This window comes from Balaenoptera acutorostrata, chromosome 11 (assembly GCF_949987535.1).
Source record: "Balaenoptera acutorostrata chromosome 11, mBalAcu1.1, whole genome shotgun sequence".
In the NCBI taxonomy this organism is placed as follows: Eukaryota; Metazoa; Chordata; class Mammalia; order Artiodactyla; family Balaenopteridae; genus Balaenoptera; species Balaenoptera acutorostrata.
In genome coordinates this window covers 8,698,930-8,723,729 of record NC_080074.1, presented here as the reverse complement: position 1 = coordinate 8,723,729, position 24,800 = coordinate 8,698,930, and the positions used below count along the sequence as shown (strand labels likewise).

Sequence of the window (24,800 nt, the reverse complement as noted above, 5' to 3'; positions counted from 1 at the left end):
TTCATCAAGAATTTGTTGGCAGGCAAATCGTAGCTCTTTCAGAACTGGGGAACATGTTGTAAGCAGAGTCCACAATCAGCGAGGCAACAGTGATTTAAAAATAAAATTAAAAAATTAAAAAGGTACCACACCCCACAGTGGGTTTCTTCTCAGACTGACAACATTTAGATTTTCTTTCAGTAAAGACAACACTGTTCTTTGCAAACTCAAAAACAAGAGTTTGGGGAGACTTGAAATCCATACTCCCAGGTGACAAAGTGACCCTGGACAGATGGCCCTGCTCTCTGTGCTCTGTGAGGTGCCCACTGCCCCCTGGGGAGGCCACATCCAGAGAAGAGCAGAGAGTTCAAGGACTCCTTGATCCTGGATAGTTGTAAGGGAATTAATTTACAGATCCTCAAGTTCTACCAACTGTACTTAAAAATGATTTGCCTGAGAACTGACTTTTAAATTCAAAATAAACTTTCTTCCATATGACATAAAAGAAGGGCAGAGTCTCCACCATCCCGTATCCTATTAGAGCGTGCCTCTCTGAGGTTCCAGGCAAGGAGGAAGCCTCCCTCGATGACCAATGATGGTGCCGTTACCCCTGGGTTTCCAGTCTTCGCCTTCTGAATCGTGTCTTCTGTTACAGATGAAGCTTGACATAAGAGCCTGGGCGTGTGGGTGTGTGTTCACTTGTTCTGAATTTAGACACTGTACATGATAGTGAAGTGGGGCGACTGTGCTTCTTTTACATCCGCTTTAGTCAGAGGGTGCGTAGTTCTTGAAAAGGAATCCAGTCGTATAAAGCAAAGAGAGCATCTGGAGGCCACAAGTGGCTTTTCCACTTGTTTTAAGAACACAGTCCTTTTCAGGCCTTCTCAGTACTCATCCTGAGGGTATGTCTTAGTTGGAAAGAAAAGCACCTTTGAACAGCTTGAGCAGTATAGTTTAGTGAGACTGACTCTTTGAAACAGACATTTTCACAGCGAATCAGGTAAAGCCTGTGGATAAACTTTTATGTGATTTCCTTAAGACTGGGTATGCACTGGTCAGTTAGTTGTTAAAAACCTAAAATCATGATGTATTTATTTCAATGACAGTCTTTATAACATCTTTACTATCTGCTGCCCCCTATTAAAAAGTAAAATTATGTGTTGGCTACAAATCTGTTAATTTTTAGCAGTGTATACCTCTTATTTATTAAATATATAGAAAATTTGTATCATGATGTCTTATTAGATTAATCGTGTTGTTTGTGATTATTATACTTAACTATTCCTAATGACTAAAGGATCAGAGTTCAGTATATATACATATGTACATTTACGGAAGAAATTTCATGGGTTTTTTTTTTAAATCATATTCCTGTTTCATAAGTAACTTAAAAATTTAGTTCTGCATTATAATCCAAATTAAGTGAGGAGGAAGAACATATTGACTTATTTACATCTGCTCACTTATTAAACAATGGATAAATTAATTTTATTAGGTCTTTATATTAATTGTGATCTGACCACTTATAATCTGCCTTACAAGATGCGTTTTGCAATTTATTTCACAGTTACAATTCTCCTTAATTCATATTACCACATTTCTTGGAATTGAAAAATTGGGACTGAAAACAAGTCTGATTTGGCTGGCTATTTTGAATAAAATCTATAGCTGTAAGATTTTGATGAAAATATAGTTAAAGCATTTACACAGGTTAAAATTTTTTCAAAGAAGATTATATGGCAAAGCTGTAATAAAATGAATGAATATACATGAGTATAAATGGTGCTGAGTATAGCAAACTAAAAAAAAAGTGCCTGTAGGTTAAAGACTAGCAAGAATAATTAAGTTTCTTAATAAATATTGATGAAGCCTCTACTGGTATATTTTCTCAGAATTAAAAAGTTGAATGACTTTCATGACTCCTTAACGGGTTACCCTTAGCTATTTTTGTTTCTGTTTTTTTTTTAATATTTATTTTTTTTTTTTTGTCTGCTTCGGGTGTTCATTGTGGAGCGCAGGCTTCCCTCTAGTTGCAGCGTGCAGGCTTCTCTGTAGTTGTGGCATGAGGGTTTTCTCTTCTCTAGTTGAGGTGCGCGAGCTCAGTAGTTGTGGCACGCAGGCTTAGTTGCCCGGCAGCATGTGGGATCTTAGTTCCCTAACCAGGGATCAAACCCGCATCCCCTGCATTGGAAGGCGGATTCTTTACCACTGGACCACGAGGGAAATCCCCCTAGCTGATTGTTTCTGTAAAGCAGATGGTTTCTAATTTTCTGCTTTTAGCAAAATGGAAAATATACCTAATTGAATTGTCACGTGATAATGACCTGTCTAAAAATTAGTATTTATACTAAATATATACTAAATACTAAAAGTAGTTTTAGTATTTGTTTTATTGAGTGGGGGGGGGAGGAAATATACCTAAAAAGGAATGTAAAGAAATAACTTATGTAATTACAAGGCTCCTCCTTTTTCCATCTCCTTATTTGTGTAAGATATCTTAGTGCTTTATCAAGTCTACAAAAATTTTAAAAATAGGAATAGCGTGAACTAGATCTCATTCTAGTATTAAGTCATAGTCACTCACAAATATCTGAACTAATCGAGAAGCAAAGTTGCTCATCAGGAAGGGCATGTCAAATAAAATTTTACTTTTTATGTTTAAAATTTATCAAAATATGTAATATTTCTGTGTGTGGTATATCCAGTGAAAAGTAGAGTTATGAATAGTAGAGATTATTAAAATAGCAGAAGAATAACTGTATCTTTCCTGGTATTATGATGCGTCAATATCACATGTGCATGTGGACATGAATTAGAACAGTTGTATTAAAGGGGCAACTATGGATGATTTCTTTCTTTTATAATTTATTCTTTATTATAATTATTATTTTTTTAACATCTTTATTGGAGTATAATTGCTTTACAATGGTGTGTTAGTTTCTATTTTATAACAAAATGAATCAGGTATACATATACATATATCCACATCTCCTCCCTCTTGCGTCTCCCTCCCACCCTCCCTATCCCACCCCTCTAGGTGGACACAAAGCACGGAGCTGATCTCCCTGTGCTATGCGGCTGCTTCCCACTGGCTATCTGGTTTACATTTGGTAGTGTATATATGTCCATGCCACTCTCTCACTTCGTCCCAGCTTACCCTTCCCCCTCCCTGTGTCCTCAAGTCCATTCTCTACGTCTGCATCTTTATTCCTGTCCTGCCCCTAGGTTCATCAGAAACATTTTTCTTTTTTTTTTTTTTTAGATTCCATATATATGTGTTAGCATACGGTATTTGTTTTTCTCTTTCTGACTTACTTCACTCTGTATGACACACTCTAGGTCCATCCACCTCACTACAAATAACTCAATTTCATTTCTTTTTATGGGTGAGTAATATTCCATTGTATATATGTGCCACATCTTCTTTATCCATTTATAATTATTTTAAAACCCCAGGAACTTGTTTTTTTAATCTGCAACCAAAGTAATAGTGGAAAATATAGAACTACGGCAAAGAGAGTGAAGGAGTGATGAATTAAGGACAAGTTAATTTGAGAGAGTTTCCTTAAGGAGGTAAGCCCTGAGACAAGTGGTAGTGATGAACAGACAACGAATTAGAGTGTGTGGAAAAGAAAGTAATTCTGGCAAGGACAGATAAGGTAGCCAAGGGCTTGTATTTGTAAGAATGGTAAGGGAGGTAAAAGGAATGTACTAGTGAAATGAGGCCCTGGAAAGGCAAGGGGCATGTCTTATCTCTGATTGTACCTTAGCTCCTAACACAGAGCCTGGCACAAATTAGGCTCTCCATAAATATTCATTGGACTGAACTAAATGACTTGTTTGATTAGAAGTTCTGTGTCGGGGAACTGGAGAATTACTGGAGGCCACTTGATGGACCGAGGAAGTTTGGTTTGATGAAATAGCAAGGACAGTCAAGTCAGTGTTTTCCTGGGTTTGGAGGTGTGATAGCTCATGAGCAGCCCCAGAGGTCACGAGTGGAGTGCCCTCTGCCTTCTGTTAATGCAGCCTCTAGAGCACAGAATTCCTTTCATCCAGATTTGTTGAACACATTCTATTCTAAAGTCAGGCCAGTCACTATGTGACGTCGAAGAAAGATACAGTTACATACAACCTTGCACTGATTTTCCTCTCATAGTTTTGGGTTTGTAGATTGGACCTTTCAAGGCACCGTTATCTCTTGTGGTTTTTGGGGGGTTTTTTTGTTTGTTTTTTTGCCCTCTTCAGTTTTTTTTCCTTACCACACTTTATTGTTTAGTTACGGTGCTGCCATATCGTGTTGGCATTTGATCCACAAGTTTCTAATGAGAAAGATGCCCACTTTACCTAAGGTTCAGGGGGAACTGCTCAAACTCTTTTCTCTCCTAAGATTTATAACTCTTACTAATTTTCTACATTTTATGTGTCACAGAAGAACTCTAAGCAGCTGAAATTAAATAACTTTAATTCATTGTGAGTTTTAAATTTGAGAGCAACTTTAAAGAAAATTAATATATAAGGAATGGTTTCTTATCTTACTAACCCTTACATTCTTCTTTTTAATCCCAGGTTATTTTCAAAAGCTCTTTCTCAATGATTAGAACCGAGCTTTCAGATGGCCTGGAATCCAGGCACTTTGGGCTGGTTTTCTAAATCAAAGGTAGAGGTGTAATTTGCCCAAGGAGTAAACCCACGTAGGCCACTGAAGCTGTATCAGAGAAGGCCCTTGTTCCTTTCAGCCTCCCTGTCCTCCAGTCTCATTTCATTTTAGCCACATAGGACAAAAGTGAAAATATCTTAAACTCTTCTTTTTAAAAAAGAAGGGTTCGGGGACTTCCCTGGTGGTGCAGTGATTAAGAATCCGCCTGCCAATGCAGGGGACACGGGTTCGAGCAATGGTCCGGGAAGATCCCACATGCCGCGGAGCAACGAAGCCCGTGCGCCACAACTACTGAGCCTGCACTCTGGAGCCCACGAGCCACAGCTACTGAAGCCCATGCGCCTAGAGCCCGGGCTCTGCAACAAGAGAAGCCACCGCAATGAGAAGCCCGCGCACCGCAGCAAAGAGTAACCACTGCCCACCGCAACTAGAGAAGGCCTGCGCGCAGCAACAAAGACCCAACGCAGCCAAAAATAAATAAATAAATTAAATAATAATAATAATAAATAAAATAAAAAGAAGGGTTCAATCTGAAATATTTCCAGCTCATTCCAAGGACTTCTCCCCACCCACACCCTCCAAGCAATCACTTGGACTACTAAAGTCAGTTACAAACTGTGTGAAAGGACAGTGTTCCGTGTATTAATAGCAACATTTTAAACAGGTCAAGAAAGGTGTTAGAACTGGTTTGATTTATTGTGCATTTATAAAACTATCCCTGACAGGAGAAGCACAGGGGAGAAAAATGTGACCCGGGCCCCCAGTGGGATTTGGATAGATGGAACTTGAGGGCCAATAAGACAGCACCAGATGGTAGGAGAGTAAAGTGGGTACAGCGTGGAGTCTGGCCTGGCTGGAGCTGCACGTCCACTAGGGGAAGAATAGACCCCACAGGCCACCTGAGCTGAGACGTGGTGGGAACCCTGCTGACCTCCTTGGGTGTCCATGCTTGCATGTTGTTGCCACCCTGCCTATGGCTCATTCTCCTTTTTCTGTTTTTTATTCATTATTCTTCCCTTCCCCTGTTTCAGTGGTTGATTTTAGTCCTTTACTTTTTTTGAGCATCAGTTTGAAAAGTATTAAATACATTCTGACCCAAAATGGATGGTGGACCCTGTGAGGCTACATCAACAAGCCTCTCCTGTCTGGCTTTCACCTGTCCAGCCCTGTGCAGTGGGAAAATGTTACCTGCCAAAACCCTTGCTAAAAGCCTGACACCTGGCGGCACATGGCGAAGTAAACTGAATCTCTCGCCAATTGCCTATTCAAGCTATGGGGTCTTTGTCATTATATAAAAACTTTTTTCAAATTGATCTCCCAGATTCTGTCTACCCCATTCTCACACTGTCAGGTCTCTTTGTAAAATACAGGTCTAGTTATGTCTCCTCACTTGCTGAAGAATTTCATCTCCTGTCTTAGAGGGGAAAAAAAGGTGTAGACTCCTCAGCCTGATACATGAAGACCCTACACGCCACGCCACTTCGTTGCTCCCCATCTCACTGCATCCATAGGCAGCCAAGCATTGGAGTCACATTGGGCTTGTCATCATTCCCTAAACACGCCTGATTGTCACCAGTCAGAGCTTTGTACTTGGTTTCCTTGACTTACTCGCCTACCTTGCCTAGGTCCAGGATCAGTGTCCCTCTGCAAAGCCTTTCCTCCGCCAGAGACCCTGCCACAACTTAATAGCTGCTGTTACACCAGGTTGGGGTTTTGTTTTGTTTTGTTTTTAAATTTATTTATTTATTTATTTATTTATTTATTTATTTATTTATTTATTTATTTATTTATTTATGGCTGCATTGGGTCTTCATTGCAGTGCACGGGCTTCTCGTTGCGGTAGCTTCTCTTGTTGCGGAGCATGGGCTCTAGGCGCACAGGGTTCAGTAGTTGTGGTGCACGGGCTCAGTAGTTGTGGCTTGTGGGCACTAGAGCTCAGGCTCAGTAGTTGTGGCGCATGGGCTTAGTTGCTCCGCGGCATGTGGGATCTTCCCAGGCCAGGGCTCGAACCTGTGTCTCTTGCATTGGCAGAGAGATTCTTAACCACTGCGCCACCAGGGAAGCCCTGGGTTGTTATTTTTAATATATTTATTTATTTATTTACTTATTTATTTATTTATGGCTGTATTGGGCCTTCATTGCTGTGCATGGGCTTTCTCTAGTTGCGGCGAGCGGGGGCTATTCTTAGTTGCGGTGTGTGGGCTTCTCATTGCGGTGGCTTCTCGTTGCAGCACACAGGCTCTAAGCGCATGGACTTCAGTAGTTGTGGCACGCGGGCTCTAGAGCGCAGGCTCAGTAGTTGTGGCGCACGGGCTTAGTTGCTCCGCGGCATGTGGGATCTTCCTGGACCATTGCTCGAACCCCTGTCCCCTGCATTGACAGGTGGATTCTTAACCACGGCGCCGCAAGGGAAGCGCCCACCATGTTGGTTTGACGTGTAGACGTCTCCATCTCAGTTGGAGAATTGCTGGCCCCACGTTCTGTTTGACACAGATGGATAAGTGAATGCACACATGCACTGAGATGGTCTTAATGAGATGGCAGTCATACATGTTTTCATACCTGAACAGAGTCGTCACTTTTTTAGCAAGCAGGAGCCAAGATCAGCATTTTGAATCAAAATATCTGTTTCTGAGTGAAGAAAACTTCATGTGAATTGGTCTTTAAGTGACAAATGAAGCTATTCATGGGTTCTACCTCAGAACTCTTGGTTACTAACACTAGAAACTTATAAAAAGACGTAAAATGTGGTTCTCCATTTTAGGCTTCAGCTCTGGCGGCATGGACTACGGCATGGTTGGTGGGAAGGAGGCTGGAACAGAGTCTCGCTTTAAACAGTGGACCTCCATGATGGAGGGACTGCCCTCTGTAGCCACACAGGAAGCCAATATGCACAAAAATGGTAAGAGCAAACAAAGCTTCGTGACTTGGAGCTGTTCCGACTCTCAGCAGGCCTTGACGAAGTGGCCTATACACTTACTTTGAAGCACAGATCTATTTTAGCTTTTTCCTAATGAGTCTCTTGATTTTTTCCCCCCAATCCTATGATCACCTAGGAGAGGAAGATTGGGGTTGTGTGTATTTCAAATTATAAGAAACTTAAATGCTAGTTCCACTTAAGGGGAGCAAAATTTCCCACCTGCAATGGGATTGAGGGCAGTAGCAGTGAACTTGAGCTCCCCTTAGGTTAAAACCCTAATAAACTGGCTGAGAGAACAGAATCCGTTTTTGGAGCTACAAGAGAGAGATCATAACAAATATATATCGTGATGATTGTTTGAGCTCTTTGATCTCCAAAAGATGACTAATAGATCAATACATGAGGTTTGAACTTTCCACAAAGCTTTCTTGTTCTTTATGAATTACAGTGTCTGCAAGACAGCAGTTGAGGGCATTGTAATTGTAGGCTTTGGTTGTGAATGTGGGTCAGCTCTTCCATCTCTGTAATTCTCTGTAAGAGCATCTCCATTTCCCTGTGAAATGGATAAAAGGTCTTAGGACCTTCCTTCAGCCTTTGTTTCAATGTTTGTTTCATTTGACAGTAATTTACTTGGGCTCAGCTGTATCCATGAGAACCAAGTTGTAAATAGGGGTCGGACTGGCTCCTGCAGGGGCTTCCTGGCAGCCTCAGCCCCATCAGTCTGGAGCCTTTCAGGGTTCCTTTATAAACCCCTCTTTCATGTGCCCATCCGGTAGGCTGGTGAAGTGGCCACGTGAAGTTCTCTGCCTGCTGTCCCTAAGCATTATCATTTGATTTCATGCTACAAAATCAAGAATGATTTATTGAAATTATCAAATCTGTTTCTGGACTGAATAATCTAAGCTCAGCATCTATAGCTTTGGACACTTAGGCTGCTTCCTTAGGCTGATGATTCATTAAGTCCCCTTGTCCCCAAAGACATGATAGGTGTATGATTATAAATGCACAGTGGCATGTGAGAAGCTATCTTACAGGTAGAATACTCGCTTGCCTTTTTAGAACTTATAGGTAATGTTTTCCCATTTCCTTAGCAATCCCCAAGGTAATGGAGCTATTCATTTCCTACTACTTCACTACTATGTGCCCTTGAGTCAAATTCCTGTCAGTGGCTCCAGAAAAGCGAATGACTTCTCTTAGCTGAGCGTGGAGACAGTTTTAATAATACTTGGGCTAGGCCAAACCAAACATTATTTTCATCGATATTTACACAAATATTTTATTTTCATTTTTTTTATTTTTTGGCTATGGCGTGCGGAATGCAAGATCTTAGTTCCCCGACTAGGGATTGAACCCGTGCCCCCTGCAGTGGAAGCATTAAGTCTTAACCACTGGACCACCAGGGAAGTCCCTACACAAATATTTTAATACATTACCCTGGAAGTAATTTTATCTGTTCATAAACAGCATCCTAAGAGTAGATCAGGTAACACAATACAGCATGTAAAATTCATTTGAAAGATAAGTAGCATGGTATCTCACAGAGGTCAAAATTTTCATTTAAAGTAAAGTTCATTTTTTGTTAGTTTAAGGGAATTATTAAGCTTTTAATATTTTTCCTGCCTCCCAGCATATAAAATGCATGAAGGGGGCACCAACAAAACTGCTGAAATACTCTCGGGACAGCAGTTTTACAAAGGATTTGCTGTTCTTCATGTGTGGAGCCGTGGATCTCAGAGCTGCAGAGTTCACTGCTGGCCCTGTGCTGGCAGAGACCCTCGGCTGGCGGCGAGAATGCTGTCTCATTGCTTTGGAATTTAAAGCAATTGCAGATGCCTTTCTCTCCAGCGAACTCCCTCTGTTTACCCTGCTTCTTCCAGCTAAACTAGGCCTGATCAGCACTTAAAGACTTGGGTGGGTTGGTGTCAGTAGAAATGTAATTAAAAACCCTTTTATGTGCCGCAAATTGTTGAGTATTTTTCCTATTCCTCATCCCTAGGTCATTAGTGTAAAAACTGGGGGGATGATGGTACGATTCGTAGTTGATGAAAGTTTTGTTAACTTCATAAGACCCTGGAATTTTAAAATGGAACAGGACGTTCAGGACTGAGAAGAGCGCTGTGTGCGTAAGTGCAGACTGAGAGGCTGAAAGGCGAGATGAGTCGTCCTGGTCATCCTGCGCCCTAATTAGGCGGTGGCTTTCAAGTGGGACCTCGGATTCCAGGACTCTTCTTACTGCATCCTGTGTTTGAGTTCCTCTAAATGAAAGCGCAACAAGTTCTGTTCATAGGAGTCCTTTCTGGTGTGAATTAGTTACCTCTCTCTTTTCTCAGGCGCTATAGTGGCCCCTGGTAAGACCCGAGGAGGGTCACCATACAACCAGTTTGATATCATCCCGGGTGACACACTGGGTGGCCATACGGGTCCTGCTGGTGATAGCTGGTTACCTGCCAAATCTCCACCAACAAATAAAATCGGAAGTAAATCCAGCAATGCCAGTTGGCCTCCAGGTATTGTACAGGAAATGTTTTTTCTGGGATATCATTTTTTTTTTATAATTGTTAATATCAGGTTCTGAACAGATTACTTCTGACACTCCCTTTACGAAGGCATTCACTTTGATTTTTTTTCATTCAGTAATTATTGTCTGATAAAAGCAGGGAAGAATTTGCTGTGGGAAGATAGCAAATTTTCATTAGAGGGGGTCTCTGCTCTGTAGCGTTCAGTCAGGAACATAGGTGTGAACGCTGATCACCTACAAGGCAAGTTACTGTGTGGTAAATACTGCACAGGCACAGATAGGCCAAAGGAAGTCCATGGAGTGCAGCCTGGGAGTAAAAGAAGGTGACCTTGGAGCCGGGACTTGGCATTCATCCATGCAAAGGATGCCTTGTAACGTGGGTTCTTCTGAAATGTCCAGTGAATTGATTAGTTTATTCACGGAGCAAGTATTTATTACCAGGTTCTAGGTACGCAGTAGTGAGTGCAGTGAGACTATTTGCTATTTGTTTTCTCTTTTTATTCTGATACAAGTAATCTATCTTCATTGTAGAAAAAACTTTTAATTTATTAAAGCAAAATTAAAAACAAGAAGTTTGGTGTATGTCCTTCTAAACCTCTTTCTATACGGGTATATTTGAGCTATGAATATGTATAGTTTCTAGTATAGTGCATGTTCATATGTACTACATACTGTTCTTCCTCATCGTGATTGGGAAAATAAAAGTTTAATATAGCTTTAAATATGATTTAAATTAACTGATAAAAAATTGTAAACACTTAAATATTTTCTAGGCTTTCTCATGATAAGCCAAATTATTCCTGCTGGTTGTCCCTGGACATTCCACGCAGTAGTGGTCATATGTGTTTTCTTTTGTGCATCTGAGCCAATTTCCAGTGAGATAAGTGGGAGAAATATCTCCTCTCCAACTCAGATTTTCTCCCAGTTTTTGTCCTAGATGCCTCACAGTTGTCATGAGACCACACTACTGTATCCTGCCTCCCTGCCCTCAGGCCTGAACTTCCCTGGGGGCAGGAAGAGCAGGAGCAGGGCCTGGGGCCAGACCTTGAGGGTCTGTGGCATCAAGTTCCCAAGCAGAGAGAGAAGGTCGACATGTCGAGATAGCACAGGAGTGCTGCTGGAAAAGTATATGTTCAGGCCGACTTTTTTTTTTTTTTTTTTTAATTTTGTGATGAAAATCTGAGCTAAAATAGATTCAGAAGTTAGACTTTTCACAGATCTATTTCTTGTATCAAAAAATAACTTTACCACGTTTTGAACAACTTCCTACCTCTATCCAACGTTTGTTCTCCTTATCTCAGAATTCCAACCAGGAGTGCCATGGAAAGGTATCCAAAACATTGACCCTGAATCTGACCCCTATGTCACCCCAGGAAGTGTGCTGGGGGGTACAGCCACATCTCCCATTGTAGATACTGACCACCAACTTCTGCGGGATAACACCACAGGTAAATAAGTGAAACACCCCTCGTGTTTATTCAGCACCCAGTATTTTCATGTTTGGCAGGCTGTGGCTTCATTTGTACTTGCTGGTATCTCACCAGAAAACATAGGAATATGTAGTTTTTCACATTTAGTTTTTAGATATAGTTTGTCCTTTCTCTTATTAAAGGTTAAATAAAATACTTCAAGATTTCACTAGTTACGCTGACATTTATCTGCACTGTTTTCATTTCGTTCTTCATTCGTCATCCAAAGGGTCTAATTCTTCCCTCAACACCTCGCTGCCTTCACCTGGTGCCTGGCCCTACAGTGCCTCTGACAACTCCTTCAGCAACGTTCATAGCACTTCAGGTACGCGTGTGACCCAGTTCTGCCCCTTCGCTAGCGCTTTCCTGTCTGGCTGCCTTCTACAAAGGAAATTGGCGTTTATTTCTTAAGGAATAAATACCTCTATAGCAGTTGACCAGCATAGGTCAGGGTAGATGGAGACCCACCTCTTGTATTGGCTGCGTCCTTGGGGAACTTGCAGTCTCAACAGAGGCAGGGTGAGACAAGTACAGCTTTAGGACCAAGGCAGATGGTGACATAATTACAGGGAGCTATGGGTGTTGAGAGGGCAGAGGTTATATCCTGATGACACAAGTGCTTTTCTTTTAACCAGTCTGCCAAGAAAATCAGGGGCCGTGGCAAGAACCAGTTAAGTCCAGGTTGTTATTCCTAAGGCAGCCAATTAGAGCTTGCTTTTCTCTAAAAATTCTTCCACTTACAGACAAAGGCTAAGGGCAGATGGCCAAGGGGAAAAAAAGAGGACCTTGGTTAATTCTACCAACAACATTTGTTGAGTTCCGTGTGTGTGTGTGTGTGTGTGTGTGTGTGTGTGTTTAAGACAATAGGGAATGGAAAACTTATTGGTTATAACAGAGCCTTTGAAGTCACTTACTTAGCACAACACCTTATAGATTGGTAGACCAATCATTAGTAATTGGCACCTTGGTCTTGCAAAAGTTGGACCTTAAGCCATTAAAGTCATTAAGGCTTCTGACGTTTATGCAGGCAAATGCAAATAAAACAAATCCTTAGCTACCTACTAAGGCACTGCGGGTTAATGACCTTACAGATTGTCTTCTTTTCCTTTCCACCTCTGTCATATCAACAGTGCAACAGTGCAACAGTAACCTCTCAGGACCAGGCAGCATGCTAAGCCTTCAGCGTGAATTCTTATCTTACCTTCACCAAAGTCTGTGGGGGAGGTCCCGCTATTATCCCCATTTTGTAGATGAAGAAACTAAGGTTCAAAGAGCTGATAGAATTTGCCTCAGGTCCGAGTGAGTGTGTGAAGGAGCCAACTCCGTATTCCATGTTTCTAAACACCACCCTACATTATGCTTTTATAGGACTTCTACCTTTTTTTTTTAATTTTTTTTTTTTTTTTTTTTTTTTTTTTTGGCTACACTGCATGGCATGTGGGATCTTAGTTCCCCGACCAGGGATTGAACCCATGCCCCCTGCACTGGCAGTGCACAGTCTTAACCACTGGACTGCCAGGGAAGTCCCCTAGGGCTTCTACCTTTACATGTAAAAACTCATTTTCACCTCTTTTATTCCTGTAACTTGCCCATACCTCTGTTTTAACTATTTTATCTTTCGTTTACAAGCGGTCACCTGAGAGATGACTCAAGCATCACCCTTGTTTAAAACTGAATGTATACATTTCCAACCCTCACCCTCACAAATTTTCTTTTTTTAATTAGTTTATTTATTTATTTATTTATCTGTGGCTGTGTTGGGTCTTCGTTGCTGTGCGCTGGCTTTCTCTAGTTGCGGTGAGCGGGGGCTACTCTTCGCTGTGGTGCACGGGCTTCTCGTTGCGGTGGCTTCTCTTGTTGTGGAGCACAGGCTCTAGGTGCGCGGGCTCAGTAGTTGTGGCTCGCAGGCTCTAGAGTGCAGGCTCAGTAGTTGTGGCGCACGGGCTCAACTTCTCTGTGGCATGTGGGATCTTCCTGGGGCAGGGCTCAAACCCATGTCCCCTGCATTGGCAGGTGGACTCTTAACCACTGCGCCACCAGGGAAGCCCTGTCTTTCTTTCTTAACTCTTTTTCTTAGTGGTGCTGCTGTGCATCACTTAGTCGCAGCATCTCAGTCTTCCCTCTCGCCTCTTCCTCATTCTTTCCTGTCTCCCTCGCTTGCTGGATCCAGCCAGTGATGATGTCTCCCAAGTGGTTTCTTCTCTGTCAGACCCATTTCTTCTCTTCCATTCTCTTTGCTGTCATCCACATTTTGGCCCTAGTTTAAACACTACCTGCTAAATCTACTGCAAAAACTCCTGATAGCATCTGAAACTGCCCCCAGCGGACCTTTATGGCCTCCTTTACCTCTCTGCTACTGTGAAATGTTGTTCGGCCAAAATTGGGGAGAAACATATTTGGTACAAAGAGAGTTTAAGTTGAAGCTCGGTTTCTATTTTCCTGTCTTGCTGAGCCGTCCATTTATATCAATCCTTCAAGACTTGTCTTGGCAAAGTCGTTGCTGACAGCCCAGCGTTGTCATTTTCCTCCGTGTATTGAACATATATGATGTTGCCTGGGTTACCAATTCTGTTGTTCATCTTTTCTGTTTTCCCCGTCTGAACTTGAAGTTCTTGGGAACAACTGTTTATATTATCCATAGCACTGATTTAGCACCTTAAAAGCAGAGTAAGCCCTTAGTGAATATTTGTTGATTATATTTTAAAAATCTGTTTGAATGTTATCTAGTATTCTGGATCAAGAAAAGTTTAATTTTTAATGTACTTTCCATTCAATCAGCAAGTATTTATAGAATAAATACTTTAGTTCTGCCTGGGTTCACATTCTACTATATCTGTACGACTAATGACTTTAAGAAGACTTTCCTTGAATTTATCTTCCTTTTCAGGTTGTGTTTAGCTAAGAAAGCGGTAGAGAATTAGTTATCTTACTAACTCTTTAGTTCATGTGTTAATTTGTCAGTTCAGAGTAAGAGTCATTGAAAATTTATATTTGATAAGCTCAGAGAACAAAATTATTTTGTACTGCCCCTCTTAAATTGTGCCCTTAATATTTTTAGAATTTCAACACGTATGTATTTGTGTGTGCGTGCGTATGTGTATTTGTTAACAAAAGTGACCTGTCTAACCTAATTTCCTCCTTAATTTTCTCTTCTTACAGCAAAGTTCCCTGATTACAAATCGACATGGTCCCCAGATCCCATAGGACACAACCCCACTCATCTCTCCAACAAGATGTGGAAAAACCATATTTCCTCAAGGAACACTACACCGCTGCCCCGCCCGCCTCCCGGTCTGACCAACCCCAAGCCGTCATCTCCCTGGAGCAGTACAGCACCCCGCTCAGTCAGGGGGTGGGGGACGCAGGACTCACGGCTTGCCTCTGGTGAGAAGGATCTGCCTAAAGGAGCGTCACTGTTCCAACCCGAGGGGCTTCTGTTCACACAAATGTTGAAGACACGATGAACTCAGAGGAAATCACGGTTGTTGGGTAGAGGAAAAAGTATCTCTTGAGTGGAGAATTGAAGTCAGCATAAGGCAGAGGGACCCAAGAACTCCCGAGGTACTGACGGAGTAAAGATGAGAACCCTGGGAGGACAACATTGTCTTGCAAATAAGGCGCAAGAGCGCATAGGATCAAGGTCTAGGAGAAGAGAACTGGCTATTCAGTGACAGGATAAAGGAGGTCAGAGTGAAGCAGAAGGAGAAGATGATTTATAAAAGGAGAGAGGAACCCTGTGGGCTGTTTGAAAATGTGTCTCACGCGTGGCTATCTTAATTTTTTGATTGTTCTTCCTGATCTTTTTTTCTGGTTGCTTCCAGCCTCCACCTGGAGTGATGGTGGTTCAGTTCGTCCTAGTTACTGGCTGGTTCTTCACAATCTCACTCCACAGGTAACCACGCTTTCTTGGGATTTTCTGGATGGGACTTGATTGTATTACGAGAGGGAAAGTCCGAGGTGTGTGGGGCTAGCAGAGAGGAGAGCTCGTTTATTTCCTGGTCACCACAGAGAGGTCCCGCCTGCAGGGGTGAGTCTCCCCAGCTAAGGCCCGAAGCCTACTTCTGAAGCTGGGGAGATGCTGGACACCCAGCTTCACGCCTGCCTTCATGGTGATGTTGACACGTGTAGTTTATAAATAGTGAGCATGGGGTGGTGATCTGGTGAATTCTGTTTAGCAGAGATAACTTGCTGTGTGGATCTGCCTGTCAGAATCTGGAACCAAGCAAAAAAGTTACCTGTTTTTGTGTTACTCATTCAACGAGACTTGTGGCTCACTGGTAACCATTTTTATGCTTCATTCATACACAATTAACCATCCATCTCTGCAGTGGAAGGAATGTGTGGATTTCGTGGCTTAAATGCCGTATGTGTGAATTTCTGTCTGTTAATTTAATTTTCATTTCCTGTCTGTTCTCTTCTTCTCTGTAGATGGCATTACTGATTTGCTCTCATCAGAACGTGCTCTCTGGGTTGTTGTTACAGTGGTGGGGTTTCATTTGCACCAAACCTCCCTCCCTTCCGCTTGAGTTACCTGATAACTGATGTATTTGCAGCAACATACATGGAGCACTCAAATGAGGTTAAATGAACCCATGGAAACTGAGCCCAGGGCCTTCATTTGGGCTTGACAGCACAACCTTTACAACACCTTGTTAAAAAGGAATCAATTATACCTCCCTCCCTTTGACACAGAGAGTAAATTGTCTGGCGTTTAATTCATAAGTGGATTCATGCACACTTTACTAAGCCAGCATTTTCCAGAGTGTTCCCATGGGATATTAATAGGTCTCTGGCCTAATATGTTTGTAATACATACTTGATTAAACAAAATTAAGCAGGTGCCTTCATTATGAGGCTTCTTAGACCCTTTACTATGCTTTAACATGTATTATGATCCTCTGTGGGGAAATACAGATTCTCCTAAATTTATTTGCCTAGTGAACCTATTTGTGGGGAGTAAATCTGGGGCTCGTATTTCAAGGTTCGTGTTGAGATGGACAGCTTTCTAAATACAGTTAACATGAGGAACTGTCTGGAACGGCTCTTAATCTCCATATCTAATCAACTCAGCTGAAAGCCCTGGGTTATTTATTTAGCAAAGAGTTGACTGAAGTATAGACATTTTATATAACCATCCTCAAAATATGCCTCATTATTTCTAAGTTGTCACAGTGCTGTGGGTGTAATATGGTTAGGATGAGAGAAGCAGTGTTGAAAGGAGCCTGTATTATCATATGAAACATAGTAAAGGTACAGACTACTATGGATAAGATAAATAAGCTACAAGGCTATATTGTACAACACAGGGAATATAGCCAATGTTTTATAACTATAAATGGAGTATAATCTATAAAAATGTTATACACTTGAAACTAATGTAATATTGTAAATCAGCTATACCTCAATTAAATTTTTTTAATTTAAAAATAAATAAATAAAATGAAAAAATAGTAATTACATTTGTATATGTATATAAATGAATATAGGCAGGCTTCCCTGGTGGGGCAGTGGTTAAGAATCCGCCTGCCAATGCAGGGAACACGGGTTCGATCCCTGGTCCGGGAAGATCCCACATGCCACGGAGCAACTAAGCCCATGCGCCACAACTACGGAGCCTGTGCTCTAGAGCCCGCGAGCCACAACTACTGAGCCCGCGTGCCACACCTACTGAAGTCCGCACACCTAGAGCCCGTGCTCCGCAACAAGAGAAGCCACCACAATGAGAAGCCCACGCACCACAACGAAGAGTAGCCCCCGCTCGTCTCAACTAGAGAAAGCCCGCGTGCAACAACGAAGACCCAACACAGCCATAAATAAATAAATAAATAAATTTATTTTTTTAAAAAATGAATATAGGGATTGGCTGTGTTTGTGTTAGAAAGAATTGATTCATTTAAAAATCAAAATGACCTAATAGCAGACATCTCACTAATCTCAATCATAGCTTAAAAGGAGGTTATAAGGCCACATTTTTTGGGGACCTGGATAAATTTACTTGTCATCACCTACAATTTATTTATAGGGCATCTAGCCTAAAAAAGTCACTTGTGGTATATACTGACATGCTTATATAGTCAATTGTCATTTATAAAACAATGCTAAGAGCTTTTGTCCCATCATTTTCTGTAAAGAATTACGGTGAAACTGCCAGTTTTCATCCTGTAGGATTTCCATGGTAAAACCACAGAATGTTTCCACTGCTGCTGCCAGTAGCACAACTTTTTAAGGCTATTCCGGTAGTAATCTGTTTCCCTTCCCAAAAAATGAACTGAAATGTTGCACTGAGCAGCTTCAATAAACCTAGTAAAGTTCTTGATACAACTAAATCAGAGGGAATAAAGAGATTTGTTCGCTAAGTCATAGGTGAGGAAGGGCAATTGTCCCTAATCACTGAACACCCTAATGCTGAGAGTCTGACTAGGGTGAGCAGCTATAAAAAAAACCATTGGTCACGTTGGCTGAGGGCAGCAGAAGGCACAGAGAAGTAGGTAGAAGTAGAGTCTGTCCTTGAGATGGCGAGAGTAGGAGTAAAGAGACGTCAGAATAGTCTGAGCTGGGTCACCTGTCAGCATTCTAAATCGTCAGATGGTTAGCAGTGCCTTTCTTGTTCGTGTCTTTTTTCTGTAGCTTTTTGTGAGATTGGAAGAATGTTACATTAGTAATCATGCTCAGAACTTTGCATGTTCTCTTACATTCTTATTTGGTTACCATCTTATTTCTGCTTTTTAAGCCTCTACCAGTCAGCATAGGTTTACTTGTTTACCTCTTAAGGAAAATAGACCACAGGTTGAATCATACGCTTTTGTTTTGAGCTGTATTTATACACATTTTTTATGTGCAAAATGGCCACATTAGATCTGAGCCCAGTGCTTTGAATATCTTAAGATTTGCCTTGAAGACCTCTGTATTCAGTGCAGTCATCCCCTGCCTTGAGTTCTTCATTTGTCTCTCCGAGACTTATTTAGCACTAATGCTGTTATTTACGAACCGGAAGTCCTTCTCATTCTCAAATGTAAGAAAGGTCACTTGACTTCCTTTCCCACCCCATCACCAGTTATTATCTCATGACTGTCATTACTCTTTAGATTGATGGGTCAACCTTGAGAACCATCTGCATGCAGCATGGCCCACTGCTGACATTCCATCTGAACCTAACCCAGGGCACCGCCCTGATCCGATACAGCACCAAACAGGAGGCGGCCAAGGCCCAAACTGCACTGCACATGTGAGTACCCAGCCTGCGCTCACTGAGACAAACATGCATGAAGAGGCACATGTGAGTATTCGGGCACCTGCTTAATTAAACAGAGATGCACGAGAACATGCACACAGACGGCATCATGACATGAGCAATTGCTTGAGTACCAAGGTGGCTAATCTCTTCTACCTGTGTAAGCATGGATTGTCCTGTTTGTATCCGATAATCGGAATTCCAAAAATAACAGATTTGTGAAACAGTGAGTACATTTTTAGTACCATGAAACAAATCCAGGATTTATGAAATGTGAGACGTTGTAAGTGCTGTCCCTTTTCGTAATAGGATCTAGCTGCTTTCTTTGGCCTCTGTGGGTGATGATGAATGTTGTGGTCTTAGTGGGTAGCAGGGGTTCTGCCTGAAGTAAGTGGGGCTGGATCAGACTCTGACTATCCTCTTCCCCGCCACTGCCAAGGTGGTGAACGGGAGGAGCTGACTCCCCGTGGCTGCAGATGCCATGACAGGAAGGTACACACAGAACAAGCAAGTGATGGGGAGGTCAGGCAGTGAGCCCGGCCCTGAGACGAAGCAGCACTTCAGGTGTCTGGAGCTGGGTCACCTTGATGCTTGGGGCTGTGACCTTTTACCCCCAAGGGGGGAAAAAAAAGAGGTGACGTTTTACTTGACATACAAATTCCATATCCCAAGGGATATTGATATATAATATTCTCCAGTAGTCTTTGGATATCTGGAGATTGAGTGATACGTTGTTCTCAATCAGTACTTCTCAGTCACCTTTTGGTCTGGTTAAAATGCAGGTTCCGATCCTGTGATTCTGAAAAGCGTCCAGGGGAGGTGGAAGCTGGAGTCAAAGGACCACGCTTTTGAGTAGCGAGGACTCAAAATACTCAGTCCCTGTGCATGCTTTTAGGAGTTTCCTCAAATGCATAGCTCTTTCCCTCCCCTTTTTTCCAGGTGTGTGTTGGGAAACACTACCATCCTGGCTGAGTTTGCCACTGATGATGAAGTTAGCCGCTTTCTGGCACAAGCTCAGCCCCCTACCCCTGCGGCGACCCCGAGTGCACCCGCAGCGGGTTGGCAGTCCCTGGAGACCGGCCAGACCCAGTCAGATCCCGTCGGACCTGCTCTGAATCTTTTCGGTGGGTCCACAGGGCTCGGGCAATGGAGCAGCAGTGCTGGTGGCAGCAGCGGGGCCGATCTTGCTGGCGCTTCATTGTGGGGACCCCCAAACTATTCTTCTAGCTTGTGGGGAGTCCCGACCGTGGAAGACCCCCATAGGATGGGCAGCCCTGCTCCTTTACTACCTGGTGACCTTCTGGGAGGAGGGTCGGATTCAATCTGAACTTAGAACTTTCAACTCTGACCTCGTGACCTTTTTTGGAACAGCAGCAGCACTAACTTGACCTTTTCGTTTTTTTTTTCAACTTGCAATAAATACATTTTTAAAAGGAAAAAAGAAAACGGAGAGAGAAAAAAAGGTGGGTCATTGACAGACTGTCTGAGCACATAGTTGCCTCCCTTATAACTTCAGTTTTTTCGTTTGGAATATGAATCCAAAAAGAGAACATATCACTCTTGAAATACTTGAATCATGAACGCCAACCTAGAAAGACAATGTGAAGCAAGTACACATACCATTTAAATTTAAACACAAAAAAATTAAAAAAATTAGTTTCTAGTTTTTCACTTTTTTCATGTTATATGGAAGTTGTTGCTAAGAAACATATATACTGAAAAAAAAATAGCTTTTTAACTTTGTTTGCACTGGGTGTGTTTCCGTCCTTAGGTCTACCATGTTTGGGAGGGAGGGGAATTCAAAAGAATTGTTGGGGTGGGGGGAGGGAAGACTTGACGGAGCCTCACTTTAAAAACAAAAACACAAAAAACCTAAAAAAAAAAAACAAAAAAAAAAGAAAAAAAAATTGTGATTGGCTGGTTGATAAATACCAGTGTGTTCTGGCACATGTAACTGCCCAGGCATGCTCGTTCTGGTATGTGTGTGCACGTGTGTTCATGTGCATTCGCGTGCATCCTTCTCTCTGTCTCTCTGTGTGTGTGTGTGTGTGTGTGTGTGTGTGTGTGCGCGCGCGCCTGTGTCCTCCTCCTCCTCCTCCCCATCCTGATTTCTCAGAAAGCTGCATTGCTGACAGTCCGCAGGCTGGCTGGCCGGCCATCTGCTTTTTATTTTTATTTTTTTTAACTATGAGAACACAGGAGCACGAGCGCCCGGGGAGCCACTGCTACTGAAGCCACCCCGTTGGGCTGTATTGAGATGAACAGAGTGCTCTTTAATGAGGATAGCTGGGAGCTCCTTTACATTTGCAAAGTAGCCCAAGCGTGAGTTTTCTGTCTCTTTTCTTTTGACCTAGCAGTAGAGTGGAGCACTGCCAAGTCCCCAAAACTAGGAGAGCAGGAGGTACCTCTTGGAGCAACTGTGTGTTTATTTATTTCTGTTTTTTGAATCAAGTGGCTACTAGTAGGCACATCTGAATATCTGTTAAATTTCATGCTGGCCTTTTCATTAGTCTGAATGGGAACAGACAGTAAGATAGCTTTTAACGATGTGATGTCTCAAAAGCAGAAAAACTGTGTTCCCCCTTTCTTGTGTAATCAGGTATGAGAAATTGGTCAGAAAGTCAGGTAATGCTGAATTTAAAATTTCTGTTGTTCCTCTTTAACATTTTACGAAAACAGAAAAAAAAAATAAGTTGTGAGCAGCCTCCTGCAAGCATCTGCAGCCCCTCCCTCTCTGCTCCCTTCTTGCTGAGCGTTACCTGTGCCAGGCCGTGGCGTGTTACAGCACCAGGCCATCACTGACAGAAACGTTTACTTAACGAATGTTCTTAAACCAGTGTGTACTTCAAGCGTTTCCTTTTGTTTCTCTGTGTTGTGTATTTCCTGTGTATGTGGTTTTGCTTAGGCAGGTATAACTTAGCAAAGACTTAAGTATTGCACCTTTTTTTGGTTTTGACCTCTTTTTTTTTTTTTTTCCTTGTAATGTTGCTTTTTTTATTTCGGTATTTAAAGACTTTTTTTTTTTTTAAGCATCAATGTAGTAGTACTCTGGGCCGAATAGGGGGCAACTTTTAATCCACAGTTATCACCAACATGTATGTACTTATGTTGGAATCAAAATGTATCAAACTGCTTTTTGTGAAGAGTTACAGCAGACCTGAAGGGTACCCCTTTATACAAAACAGATGGCTGGCGGGGCGGGGGGGAGGGGGGGGGAGACGTGTGCCGGTAACGTGCTAGCACTTGTGTGGACATCCCCGTCTGCATTATACTGTTTAACATAAAGTGCCGACATTCTGTACCAGCAAATACCTGCCCATTCCAACCCTTGGTGGGAGCAGACCTCTACTGTCCTCCGTAACTTGCTGCTAGTGAGGACAAGGGAGTTTTTCTTTCTTTAGCATCTTCAGTGAAGGATACAACAATGCCTAATAATGCATTTGACTTTTAGCTTGTGTCTGTGGGTGGGTGGGCGGCTGTGTATAGGAAAAGGCAAAAACCAATTATTTGCATTTAAGTGGTTTTGTGAGACAAAGAATGGGAATTCTGTAGTCCTCTCAGTTTACTCTGTTGATTATAAACCTAGCCTCAAAAGAGATTGACGTGCATAATTCAAGTGAGCGCTTGCTCATGCAAGTCTTTATGAACCCTGTGTGGGTAGGTGGTCAAACTTGAGTTTCTAGCGTTGGTTTGGTCCCATCGGATGCCTTTAGAAAACTAACTGTGCCCTCCGGTTTTCATCACCACCATGCCCCTTCCACTTCTGCCCACGCACAGAATGTCTCCTTCGAGCCCCACCGACTGCTGTCTGCCTGGGGGGGCAAAACCCTGGCATGTGTGGTGGCCTCCAGGTGAAGAGCAGCTGTGATCACACATCTACAGAAGGCTGAGTCTGAGTGTCCCTGGGCCGGGAGCATGTCCTGAGGCTCAGGCGAGCTGCCGCTCTTGGTTCCCTGGCATGTCCTGCCCCACCCTCCTCTCTTCCTGCCTGTTGGTTCCTTGACCTGCACTATGGGTTAGTTGAGTTCCTTACGATACTACGGTGAAAGCCGGGTGCTAGAGCCCCTCTTGTTTACAAGACATAATGAGGGATTTGAAATATGTAAAAATAAACATGAGAAGCTAAAATGTTCTTCCATCATAAGCTTAAAGGGAAAAAAACTAAAAACTTAAAAAAAGACCAAAAAGTGCATATATATATACATATAAATATATATTTTAGATGAAGACTAACTCTGGGAGCATTTAACAGTGTTTTTTGTTTTTAACATTTATTTTCCTGCTTTAAAATTTGCAAGCATTCTCAGGAATTCTAGGGTAGGAAGCCAGATTTTGGAAGATGGTTTATTTAACCGTATCTTATCCTAGATAGACGGATGTTTCTTTCCTGTTTAATAAACTTTTACAAGTTCCTGAAACTTCAGAAAGTTTAAACAATTTTTACTTAAAATGTAAAAAGAAAAGTCTCCAAACGTTATTGTCATACTGGGGATCACACATTTTAAAACACGTAGAAAGAAATATTTTTAAAAAATTATCAATTTAGCAGCAACAGGTAAATTCACGAGCTTAAAAGATATGGGAGAAGGATTAAGCTTTATAAGAGCTCTAGCATGGATTCATTGGAAATTGTGTATAATTTAGTGGGAGAGTGTTTGGTGTGTATAAATGGGAATGCCATCACTTTATTCCTTTCCGTTTAAGACTGAACATTTAAATCTCCCCTTGGAATTTTTAGTTTTCTTTAGAGGAACCTTTCGCCCTGTCTCCCCAACCACGGCAACAAAAGAAAAGATCAAAGAAAGAAACAACAGCTTAAAAAAAAAAAGTAACTATAATCTGTAAAGTAGTACGGTTGGATTGCTGAGAATCTATGTAAAGAGTTAGGAAATACAGGTTAATAATTTTTGGAACAAATTTTAAATGTAGGCATTACTAGAGGAAAAATATCTATGGACTGTTCTATTAATGAAGAATGTCCGTCTTACCTCCGTTTGTTAAGGGAGGAGGAGAAAGTAGAAGAATCTAATAAGGAACAAGTGGTTTTACTTTTTTAGCTCCCAGCTACCGTTGTGCTCATTTTAATTGCTGTTTTGAAGATCTGCTGCTTAATTATCCCCATCCCCCAGCCGGAGATGTGGAGTGTTTCCTTTCAGTTTTTGGTGATGTCGAATTCTCCTTTTGTATTCCCTCCTGGGCCAGGGGTTAGAATTCCCAAGCATGACCACAGCTTCTTTTAAACACCTAAGCTTCCCAGTAGGAAAGAAACTCCTGCTCGACAGGTAAAGGGAGTGGGTGGGGTTGCTGCCTGCAGTTTCTCTGAAACCGCTTTAGTGCCTTCATACATACACCCACACATCCTAAGCAAGAGGAGCTCGTGCGTATGTGCATGTGGTCCCGTCGCTCCAGACAGTAAGACACTCACCCGTTACAGAAATTGGAGTGGTTCTGGACAGCCCCCAAAGGCAGTGGGCTAAATTTAAAGTCATTAAAGAAACAGAAATCAAGGAAGTATGCTTTTATGTCTTGATAATGTGGGATACCAAGATCCTTCCTCGTGCTGTCACCCTTTGTTACTGTGTATCGGCTTCTCCCGTGACAACTGCAGTGACTTGGAAAGGCTCTTTGTGTCAGGCCATTAGAAAGGGGTTCCTATTTTTCTGCTCTTCTCCTTTGTCTCCTCCCTTTCCCATCAACTCCCTTTTTCTTGACCAGTTGCTGGAAGCTTTGCTGTTTTGGTTGTCAGTGACCTAAGAACAGGATATAGTGAGGATGTAATGGAAGAGGAAAACTTTTCTTTCCATGGTATTCCTTGGCAAGAGCCATGTCTGCTGAGAGGTTAGATGGCTTCAGTACACTTAGAAAATGTGGCGGAAGCATCTTCTCTTCCACTGCATTCTGGCATGGGTATAGGGGCTTGCTGGTGACCTCTCATTACATAGGTTTACTTCATGAACATTTTGATCATGTAAACTTGAGCTTTCCAATTTTTACCAGTTTCCTGTATATTTTTAAACACTTGATTA

The 24,800-nt window shown here is 42.1% G+C and overlaps 1 protein-coding gene across 5 annotated transcripts in view; it reads left to right on the top strand.

The window, feature by feature from the left end:
- The window catches only part of TNRC6B (trinucleotide repeat containing adaptor 6B), a 263,020-nt gene that overhangs the window by 230,750 nt on the left and 7,470 nt on the right, over positions 1 to 24,800 (top strand). For 3 of the 5 annotated variants that reach the window (XM_007189093.3, XM_007189092.3, XM_057557034.1), the window contains 8 exons: positions 7,401 to 7,538; positions 9,887 to 10,063; positions 11,376 to 11,522; positions 11,773 to 11,868; positions 14,703 to 14,927; positions 15,365 to 15,435; positions 18,629 to 18,768; positions 19,714 to 20,573. In XM_007189093.3, the coding sequence (XP_007189155.2) occupies positions 7,401 to 7,538; positions 9,887 to 10,063; positions 11,376 to 11,522; positions 11,773 to 11,868; positions 14,703 to 14,927; positions 15,365 to 15,435; positions 18,629 to 18,768; positions 19,714 to 20,101 (1,382 nt within the window). In that variant the 3' untranslated portion in view covers positions 20,102 to 20,573. Of the gene's footprint in view, positions 1 to 7,400; positions 7,539 to 9,886; positions 10,064 to 11,375; positions 11,523 to 11,772; positions 11,869 to 14,702; positions 14,928 to 15,364; positions 15,436 to 15,971; positions 17,553 to 18,628; positions 18,769 to 19,713; positions 20,574 to 24,800 lie in introns of those variants that run through there. The other 2 variants (XR_009009751.1, XM_007189095.3) reach the window with 2 other exon arrangements.